Below are 11,032 nucleotides of genomic sequence, written 5' to 3' on the forward strand. Positions count from 1 at the left end.
GTGTATAGTTGTTCTTTGTATTATTTTTATTCTTACTAATTTTCTGTAGATTTGAAATCATTTCCATAAAAAGTTAAAAAAACAATTAGGAGGGACTGCTAACCTCATGTTTTGCCTAATAAGGTTATTAAAATGCAATCATTAAAAAACACATGAAACTATCATCTACTATTATATCATTTTGTTTAAAGAAAGTGTGAGGGGGCATTTTAAACATCCAAAAGATAGCCACGATCACTAGCTAAAAAAATGACCCTTTAAAATAAATAAAATTTAGATTTATTAAAAAAAAAAAAGAGATCACATTATCCTAATTTTTCTGATTTCCTTGTGGGCCAGGGAATTAGTATTCTAAGCACAGTGCGTTTTCAGCAACGGATGAAGTTCAGTTCGGTGGAAAGAACATGGAGTTTGGAGACAAATGCTGAATTCAGCTCCAGCTGTTACCAGCGCTTGTAGCTCTCTTAGCAAGTTTCCTCAACTGCAAGGCAGATAGTTAAATAAATGTTTCTAGAACAGGGCTTCACAAAAATGTCTCTTTTTTTCCTTTCCTTGGAAGCCAGCTTTCTGTTCTCTGGAGATGAATTGGCTGGGGCCACAGAGGCCCTTTTCTCACTGAACAAACTCAGCCCCACTAGAGTTACATAAGAAACTGAATTATCCTGAGAATATATCTCCTTTCTGGAGGTAAACTTCATAAAAATGGAAACAAGGGATATTAGATAACAAAGTGAAAAGACAGAAGTTTTATAAAAACAGTTGAGTTGGGGCACAGCTGGTAAATGACGCGTTCTGTTAAGGAAGTAAAAACGACAGGAGAAAAGATAGTAACCAGGCTATGTCAGAAAAGTCTGATGCTCAAAAAAAATTACATTTTTCATATATTCATAAGTCCATTTTGCAAATAACCATCCATCTACTTTCAAGAGAAAATAAGTTTATGTTAAAAATAAATAGTATCAAGATCACCAATTCTATGTTTTACCAGCGATGCATCTTAGAGGAAAAAAAAGTCGATTCAGCAAAATGTCCATAAATTATGAGATTTCATCCAACTGTCTATTGCCTTTTTGCTTCTTTCCAAATATTTCCTGTTTACATCTACCAGGACAATTTTATGTTGCCAATGATAGTAATTCTTTAAAAATCTATTTTTAAAAATGGAGAAAAAAGTTTTAAAAGTAACTAGATTGTATTACAGCAAAAAAATTTATATTGCCAATAGAAATTTAGTTGAACGTTTAAAACCTTTATAAAAGATAAACAAATTCTAATTTTTCCCTTTATTTTATCATAATTGAAAAATAAAATTACTTAACATGAATACTTGATACATAATTTCCTTAAAACTTCTTTACGGTGAAACAAAATTACATGTATTTAAAGAGTGTATCTAATATTAACACTCATGACAATTTTAAACTCATGCATTGGTATAGTTTCAAATTACTATTAGTTGTGGCTATTTTTGGAAAAAAGGTGCAAAGTTTATTAGGGCCCAGCATACCAGAAAGTTTTAATTTTACATTGTCATAGAGTTCAAAAAGAGGCATTACAGTGTGAAGACACTATAAATTGCCATCTCTCCCACATGTTTCTCAAAACAGGCTGGAAAAATAGTCAATATCCCACATATAATAACTAGCAAAAATATTTCCATTGACTAGGTTTTGCCCAGTGATTAAGGACAAAAAAAAATAAAAATTCTTGCTGCTTTATTATCTGATAAATTGCTAATACGCTCCCATTAGAAGTTCTTTAGACATTACCCCAAGTTGCCTTAGTCTTCTGATTTTATATATATTCATATATATGTATCCATTTTTTTCAAGTAAAGAAATGTTTAACAGATGTAAACTATTTATTGAATATTTGCCACCAAATATTGTTAAATACATTATCTTGCAGCATATCGCTTTCAAGTTAAAATGTCAGAAACAAACACCAATATTTACAATTCTTTTAAGGAATGTTACATAATGACACATTAAGGCGTAAATTCTTTTGGCTTATAATTCTTAAAAGAATGATAATAGCAAAAGTGATGCAAAATCTTCAGTGTGAGATTATGATTAAGCTACATTTTACAAAAATATGGTGTAAGATGGCAATAATCCCATTTAACATCCTGGATTAGGTCCCTGCAGGAGGGACTGATAATTTATACAGTCAAACTTTAAAATTTACAGATAAAGGCAGTTCAGTACTGCCACTGAGAAGTACATCTCTCAACATATACAACTTTCAGGCCACAGTTTTGAAGGTCTGAAGTATCAAGTTGGTTTGATGAATTAGTCGGTTGGCACTTATGAACACATTTATTGCCCTGTTTGGAAAAAAGAAAAAAAAAAAAGCATTACTTTTATCACCAAAATTCATCCTTTAAAAATATTTATGCTTCGTGCCATCTACTAACAGTAGCAACAAAATCAATTTAGAAAAAAAATGTAAGTTAGTACTGAGTATCATAACTTTAATTACAGATTGGAATTGAACAGTCCTCAACCATTTGAAACTATCTTGGAATTACTGGCCCCTAGTGGCTGGCAATTAGGTGTTGGTGGGCTGCTAAGCATAGGTGGCACCTGAACTATCAGGGCTCATTTATAGGTCGAACAAATAACTGGTCAAAAGGATTCAAATGTAGTCTCCACCTGTGGTTTCATAGAAGTTACCAAAATAAAATCTGTTAGAGTATTATACTCAGTCAAAATCTATACACCAATAGGCATCATAAGTATTTAAGAATAAGGTAATTATTTCAAATATATTTCATGCCAATCTCTTACCTTCTTTCAAAATTTTTTTTTTTGAGAATTCTAAGCTACTTTTAAAACAAAATGATCATGTAGTTTCAACATTCTGAGATTGACAATATATAAAAATATGTGTTTAAAAATTACATTGTGCTGTACATTTCCTATTAGTCCATCTTCATGTGACCAGAGCATAGAGGTGATACCCTGGTCCCACTGTGTGGCATTTTCAGTTGCTTAGTAGTACAGCTAAAGATTTTATCTTCATCCTAGACATTTCTCAAAAAAGATGTATCAGGAAGAATTAGTTAAATCAATGCAAATTTATCCCTCTTTTGAAAAATAAACTCAAAGATCAGGCTCTAGTAATAATTTTCAGTTTGGGAAAACAGGTACAAGACTCATGGCACATTATTCACACGCAAATAATTGTAATTTTAAAAAGCTGCTGAATGGAGAAAATGTAGTTGCAGGAATCCTGGATAATCCATATGCCTGTTTGAACAGTTAAAAATAACATTGGGTCCAAGGCACTGGAATTTTTAAATACTGAACCCAAGTGATTCAAATGTGCAAACAAAAGTGAAAGTAAATAATTCCAGATTAATGAAAATTAGGCTTTAAATTTAAATTAATTTCTGCCTTTCAATGTGTTTATTTCATATAGTTCTTAATTAAAATCAGAAATAATGATCTCATCATGTAAATTATTCTTTTAATGTGTTTTTGGTTATTTGGGCTTCACAGAGGAGATCAATGAAAAACAAATATCTTTATCTTTGGAACACACCTGCCAACTTATTAAACTAAGTCCTCAAGGAACATTTCTCCTAGACATCCTGAATAGTAGCATGGAACAACACAAAACCATTAATGCTTTAGCTCAGTATCTTTAATTCATAATATAAATGTAAATATGTCAATGTGTTTGAACTGTTAAAAATAACATTAAAAAAATAAACCATTCTAATGTATTATATTATTTAAAATGTTATTATAAGTTTGACATGGACATAGGGATCTTAAAACTTCAATGGTAGTAGGATAGGCTGTCAGAGGCCCCTGATAATTAAAGTTGAGATAAGCACTATTCATTTTTTATGACTTTAAGCACTGTTAGAAATGGTTTTGTCAACAAAATTCCTAACATTGTACTTGACATAGAAAGAATTCTCTATAAGGTATGACGCCACAGAAGACAAGGCCTCTGCATCAGCTTATAAGTTATATGTGTGTGTATGTATATATATGTAAAAAGACACATAAATTTTCTTGGTTTCTGGAGTATTCTACAGCCAACTGTATGTATATTTAAAAATAATGTCCAATTTACCTTTTAAGTATACTACCTGTCCTACAGAATAAAACTGTGAAAGTCTCTCTCCTTCCAGGATAATGAATCACAACCTTTGCAGCACTTTAAAATCACCTGGAGCACTTTTACAAAACACCTAAACTTTGGCCCCACTCTAAGCCAAATGAATCAGAATCTCTGAAGGTGAGACCACGGCACTGAGATTTTAAAAAACTTAACCCGTGAGAACCTGATGTGCAAATAGGATTGAGAACTAGTGTTTTAACTTCAGCGTAGCAGTTCACAACAGATCTATAGCACCAGCATCATCTGGAAACTTCTAAATAAATGAAAATTCTTGGGCTCACCTTAGACATAAAAAGTAAGAGACCCTGGGGGTGGAACCCAAAAGCAATTTGCGTTTTAACAAGACCTGCAGGTAAGTTTGATGATAATCAAATTTGAGGGGTTGCTTCAGGGGTCGGCAACTTAGGCTAGTAAGTCAAATCTCACCTTGTTTCTGTGTCACCTGCAAGCTACGAATACTTTTACATTTTTAAATGGTAAAAAACAAAAAATAATAAAATCAAAAGAATATTATATGGCAGTTGAAAATTATACAAAATTCAAATTTCAATGTCTATAAAGTTTTATTAGAATATGGCCATAACGCCCACTTCTTTCCCCATCATTTTATAGCTGCTTTTTTGCACAACAGCAGAAGTAAAGCCAGCAGATGCAACAAGCCCAAGTCAAAATATCTGCTATTGAGCCTTTTTCAGAAAAGTATGCCAAATACTGTTCTAGACTAATCATGGCTGGCTAATCAAACATTCACTCTATTTTTAGCAGTCTACCTTAGTTAGAAGTTGGCTTGAGTATTAACAATTCAGTAAAAGAGTTTAATTTATATAGTTTTACTATCATGTAAGCCATATAATTTATGCAATTTTAAAAGAGAAAGATGATAAATAACAGTACTTACTTGCCATCTTTAAAATAGGTTTTCAGAGTATCACTGAAACTTTTGGAGTACTTTACAAATTCTTTCTTTTGGTGTTCAAGTGCCTACAGACATCAAATATAAGAAAAAAAAATTCTAAATAAAAAAAGAGAAATAACACAAAAGCCAAAACATCAAAGATAGGAGATTACACAGAACATGGAATGGACTTTATTATATTACAGATGAGCATTTTTAGGAGTGTTTACTTAAACATATGTAACAACATATTTAAATAAAGACAAACCCCATGGTTAATGATACAAAACTATTCCCAATAATCAAACCATCTTAGTTCACATCATCTTAGTCTTCAATACAATAAAACAACTAGGTGTAAACCAACGTCTAGGCTTCTACTAAACTTACCCTGCGGTTCTGGTATTGATATTTCTTGAAGACATTATTCACTGTATCAAGAAGTTCTTTTATTGCACTAGCTATATCCCTGTTGGATAAGGAAAAAAGAATCTTCTTAAAATAAGTTACGTTTAAAGAAGTTTATATACATATATTTAAGAATTACTAATCAATATTGTTAATTACAATACAAACCCCACATCAAGCACAAACGTCTGACTGGCTGGTTGAGTGGGGTGTTTTAGCCTGTACCTTCCTTACTTCTCTTGCACTGTTTGCACTGCTGACCGAACATTCTCCAGCATCAGCTTCCCCAAATCAGCAATATTTCATTCAGCATTAACCTAAATTTATAAGAATATATCTCTGCCTCTCATCTTTTCTAGTTATGATTTTTCCTTTCCTTTCCTTTAAATCTGAATTCAAGTCACCATATTCTCTACTTTTGCTATCTCATGAACAATTATATGAAATTTTGCTATTACATGTAACTCATTTTTGTATTTACCAACACTTTAAGTTACATACCTAAGAGTGTGATGTTTAAAATATTTCCTCCTCGAAGATAGCTCTTCTCAAGACACACTTACCTTCTGTCTAACAATCCTTCCAAACCTTTGCTGTCACTATTTCCTTTGGAAAACATATTTAAATTTCTGGGAGAGAAAATTCTTCTACCTTAACCTTTCCAGCAATCACTCTTTGCTATATGTATATGCATCAATATGTTCTTCCCATTTCTAAAGAAAGAAATCTGTAATCTGCATTTGAGTTAGTCTTTCTATCCATGCAACATTTTTTTCTGAACTCGTCTTGTCATTTATATCAAGTCTCTTTTCAATTTCTATGTTCTAACTTTATAGCAATTTTTTCATGTCAAATTCAACATAATTCTGCATTTTCAAATAATCTCACACTTTCTAAGGCAAGCCTTCTCTTTTTCACATCCATTCTCTTAGCTATTGTTACAAAAACTTTTGCTGTTCAAATGCAAGTGTGAAAATATAAATTAGTAAAACATAAATTTAGACCATCCCAAACATTTTTATTACTGACTTTAAGTCAGAAAATGTCAGATTTCAATTATTTGTACCTATATATTTCACAGATTTACTATTTTTTTTAAAAAGCTCACTGTCCAGATTTCTGTGTGCATGTGTATGTGTGTTTCACAGCATATTTCTAGTAAATAAATATGCAAAAATTCTAAAAATTACAATTAGGCAGGATTTTTGTATAAAAATAGTATTTCAGCCTATTCTAAAGAAATGCCATTTTTATTAAATATTTCAGTAAATATTTAACTATTACCTCCTGAATGTCAAACATTGATATCAGGCTGAAATATTAAAACATTAAATATTCAAATAAGACAAAAGAATTTTACACAGAAATAACATCTGTCCACTTTTTTTTTGCCTCTAGTTTAGTAATAACAGTTTTAAATTATATAATTGTTCCTTTCATGTATGGTTTCAAGCTAGCTGAATCCTGTATTGCTGTGACAGATGCCAAGACCACTTCTGCTTAATAAAATGGTGTCATATGACCATCCTATTACATGGAAAAAACTACAATTTCAACAAAAAAATGTCAAATCTCTGAATATGGATGATTCTTCAAATGCACGATAAGCCTATTTAAAATGGAATATAAAGGAGCAAATTACACACTGATCAGACAGTTAACCTGTTTATACATAAGAGGGATTTAGTAAACAGTATTCCAAGCTTACTAATAAATACTGGGAATCGGTCGGTACAAAAAAAGAAAGCTTCTTGGGTGATTCTGCTGATAAACCAGGCTTGGAAACCACTGTCTGGGAACTCAGAGCCTACAGCTAAGGTCTGATATATTATTTGCCACAGAGCTTTATAAAGACCAAGACTGTTTATCCCTAGGCCTGGCCTTTTCTAAAACAATCTATAGCTATTTACGTCAAACATTATGTCATCCGTCTGTACACAGTTTTCATTTATGACATCGAGGAAACTAAATTACATCAGTAAAATACCTGAGGGTTTGTTTCCTACAAGAGGAAATAGCAGCATGTGCCTGTGCACACATGCGCGCACACACGCACACACACCCATACACAAAATACTTCCATTAAATAGATAAAGAACTAGGCAAAACTTAAGGGTAAAATAACTATAGGGTAATTATATATTGGAGTTAATGGATTCTGTGATAAGGGACGTACTGTATGGGTATAATAGGAAAGAATTTTAGCAATCTACAGCTATTTAGTGGAGAACTTTGAAAGACAAGACACATTGAAAGAGAGGACGATCAGCATTTGATGAAATGTAAATGTACATCTTATCAAAAAATTACATGGAACAGTAGAGCTTCTAGTTGTTATCCAGATTTGTATATGTTTATGCAAATAATCTAAAGGAAGGAAATTCTTACACTGTATGTATAGTTTGGTCTAGACTGGACACCTCTGGAAAAGCTAATTTGAAGCTATCATGAAAACCAAACCCTGGCAAATTTTTGCTTATAAATATGCAAATGAAGATTATAATGAGTAAATAGATAAATGCATAGCTTTCTGGTCTATTAAATCACAAGTCTCCACTAGTCATCCTTTAATTGGAATGTATCAAACTTTTAAAGAATCCTATGAATTAATTTTATAAAATATTTGCAGGAGTTCAAATGTAGTCAAACAGAAAACACCCATTAATCACAAGTACTTTAAAATATGTTTGCTAGATCATTTTTCCTAATCAACTCCACAGAAAGAGGTGAAAATAAAATCTTATTTCACAATGCTAGTATGTGCTGTGAGTGTATGCTAGGCTCTGTGCTAGGCACTTTATGTACATCATTTCTTTCAAATCTCTCATCTACACAGGCAGAAACTAGAATCACAGAAGGTAAGCGACTTATTTATCCTAGGTCACATAGCTAAATATTGGAACGGAGAATCAAGCCTAGGTCTGCTAATAGATACAAAAATACCTGGATAATTCTTGGCCGACAGGAATCTTTTTCCTACTTTAATATAACCTATAACATCACGTACATTACTTGGTATAACAGGTATTCAATACATGCTTATTGAAAATTATTGCCTAAATAAATGAAGAGGATAACTACCTTAAATATGAGAAAGTAAAATACTATAAAGAATAATAGTAACTGTACAATATGTGCCTAAAAGATAAGCCATTTTTTATTGATTCAATTTTATCCACTAATTTTTTAAACAGTGGTAATAATATGTATCAAAATCTATCTATATCAGTAATACAAATAATTACACCTTTAGCCATGTATGCTAATTCATACACTGTTGAATTTCAGTTTCGGAAGTAATATATATTATCAACAAACTTTCCATGGCACATGAGCCCTCCTAAAACTTTAAAAAATAAATTTTAATTGCCAATAACCTTAATTCAGTTGTGCTGAGTACTCTCTAGAAATCAAAATTGAAACATTATTACTGATCCATAAGTAAGAGATAAGACCCTAATTCAGCCTCTGTTAATGACTATGGATAAGACTCTAGGCTCTTGACTTCAACGTCCTTATAATTAAAATGTGGTTGTTTATAAAGTGGATTCCAAACTGTACCACTCTAGGACCACACTGGGTTTAGTTACAGAGATGCTTCAGGACTCCCTAGCAGGGAGTACGGGAGTCGAAGCAACAAAATGAGTGAGGGCTCTGGGACAATCATTTCTACCCCAACCACAATACTGTTCTCCCTCTTAACTACTGGCATTCTATGTAAAATGTCCTTTATCACATTTCTTCCAAACAGCAGAAACTTTTTCTCAATTACCAGATTAGATCAACATTATATATCTGCTTGGGAAGCAGTAGAGTCTCCTTGGATTCAAATCAAGCTCTACCAACTTACCAGCTCTGTCACCTTGGGAAAGTTAATTTCTTTTGCCTCAATTTCCTCATCTGTTACAGGGTGTTGTAATAAGTTAATATGTATAGAAAGTGCTTTAATAAGTGCTTGAGCACATAAGTTCTACATGTGATTAATATTATTAAGATGACATTGATTCTGTAAACCTCTACATTTCAATGGTCTGAAGCAAAATTTGCTACAAATATTATTTTTAAAATAATATTTTAAAAATTAAATCTTCATTAAAATGTAGTATAGATCACCAAAACATTTAAAAAATATTTGAAAAATCTGGAAATAAGTTGTTTAAACAGCTGTTTGAGATCACTGACAATTTATTCCTTTATGGGTCAAACATGTTTACTTTATACCAAACTAAAAATAAAAATTCATAAATAGTTGACTATCTTCCTTTTTCATGTATTAAAAATAGTTAAAGAAAGTTGGGGCTTTTCAATGAAGGTAAAATATTTACCTTAGGGTTTTGTCCCCTGTGGCACAAACTGTGGCTAGTCTTTATCATATGAAGCCTTTATCATACTTTCTGGTCCTTAATTAGGGGGCCAGAAAGAAGAGGGCTACCTTGATAGCTGGGTGGGTACCCATCACGAATCGTTTTCTAAAATGGGACATACTCCTCCCTCTATATCACTCAAAGTATGTGCCCAAACTAGCTAAAATAGCATTTTGCAACACGAATTACAAAGAATACTATTTCTGAGAAATTAATGTTAATATTTATTCCAAGTGAGCCTCCCTAAGTTCTTTAAAGATATGATGTATGATGCAACCCCTTCCAGAAAAAATAACTGTACTAAATCTTTCCTTTCTAGCAATTTCTACTTGTGGTTTCACTAAAAAGGCTGTAATTAATAATGCCACTACAATTATTCCCAGATTTGTTTTCCACCCATTGAAACTGAAGAAAATTATCAGACTTTTTAGTTTAAAACTATTCATCAAGAAACTATGTTTGCAGTTCCTCCCTCATTTCTGCACCCTCTCACCCTCGAGGAGAGCCCGTGGTTTGAGAACCACTTTTCTAGGATTGTCCTTCTCAACAGCCCAGCCTCTTGGCCCCACACATTTTTTTAGTCTTTTTAAATCTGTATCCCAAAGGCAAGAATTTGGAGCTTCACAACTTGGTCAGTATTAGAAAACATTATTCATGAAGACTACATTACTTATCCTAGTGACTTGTGCCATTTCTGAAATAAAAACGATTATGGCTATTTTTTTTTTATCAATCCTTATAACTTATCCAACTTCTCTATTCACTTTAATATGACATTTACATTTTTCTATTTTTATGTAGTTTAAACTATATTTCAGTATATGTACATTTCATTCGCGGTTTTAAAATTAAACATTCTAAAAAAAGTCACTGTACTACAAAGTCAAATGCCACAGCTTAGCAATTAATTAAAAAGTAATTGAAAATTCTAAATTTTTAATTTCAAATTAATATTTTAATTTAACATTAATGTCATACCAAAATAAAACATCTAGAAAAAGTGGTTCCTTTGAAGTAATTTAGAGAAAAAGAACCAAAACAAAAAGTTGCTTACTTGATTGTCTGCAGAAACCTCACTCTGTCATTGATCTCATCTGGGATCTTACTGAGAATTTGTTTAAGTGCTCGTGCCTTTTCGTTTAGGTCCTGGAATTCTGGTTCTGGTCGTTCAATCATATACTCTGATAAAATAAATACATAATAAAAAGCATCATGAAACTCCCTGTCA

General features: G+C 32.0%; 1 protein-coding gene across 3 annotated transcripts in view; it reads right to left on the reverse strand.

Moving 5' to 3' along the window:
• Positions 1 to 1,268: 1,268 nt before the first annotated feature.
• Positions 1,269 to 11,032, reverse strand: part of PDCD10 (programmed cell death 10) — a 44,480-nt gene continuing 34,716 nt past the window's right edge. For all 3 annotated transcript variants that reach the window (XM_023524597.1, XM_011380013.2, XM_011380017.2), the window contains 4 exons: positions 10,859 to 10,985; positions 5,423 to 5,501; positions 5,036 to 5,118; positions 1,269 to 2,326 (listed from right to left, as the gene is read on the reverse strand). In XM_023524597.1, coding sequence (XP_023380365.1) covers positions 2,245 to 2,326; positions 5,036 to 5,118; positions 5,423 to 5,501; positions 10,859 to 10,985 — 371 coding nt within the window. In that variant the 3' untranslated portion in view covers positions 1,269 to 2,244. The remainder of the gene's footprint in view (positions 2,327 to 5,035; positions 5,119 to 5,422; positions 5,502 to 10,858; positions 10,986 to 11,032) is intronic.

This window comes from Pteropus vampyrus, unplaced genomic scaffold (assembly GCF_000151845.1).
Source record: "Pteropus vampyrus isolate Shadow unplaced genomic scaffold, Pvam_2.0 Scaffold12, whole genome shotgun sequence".
NCBI classification, from domain to species: domain Eukaryota; kingdom Metazoa; phylum Chordata; class Mammalia; order Chiroptera; family Pteropodidae; genus Pteropus; species Pteropus vampyrus.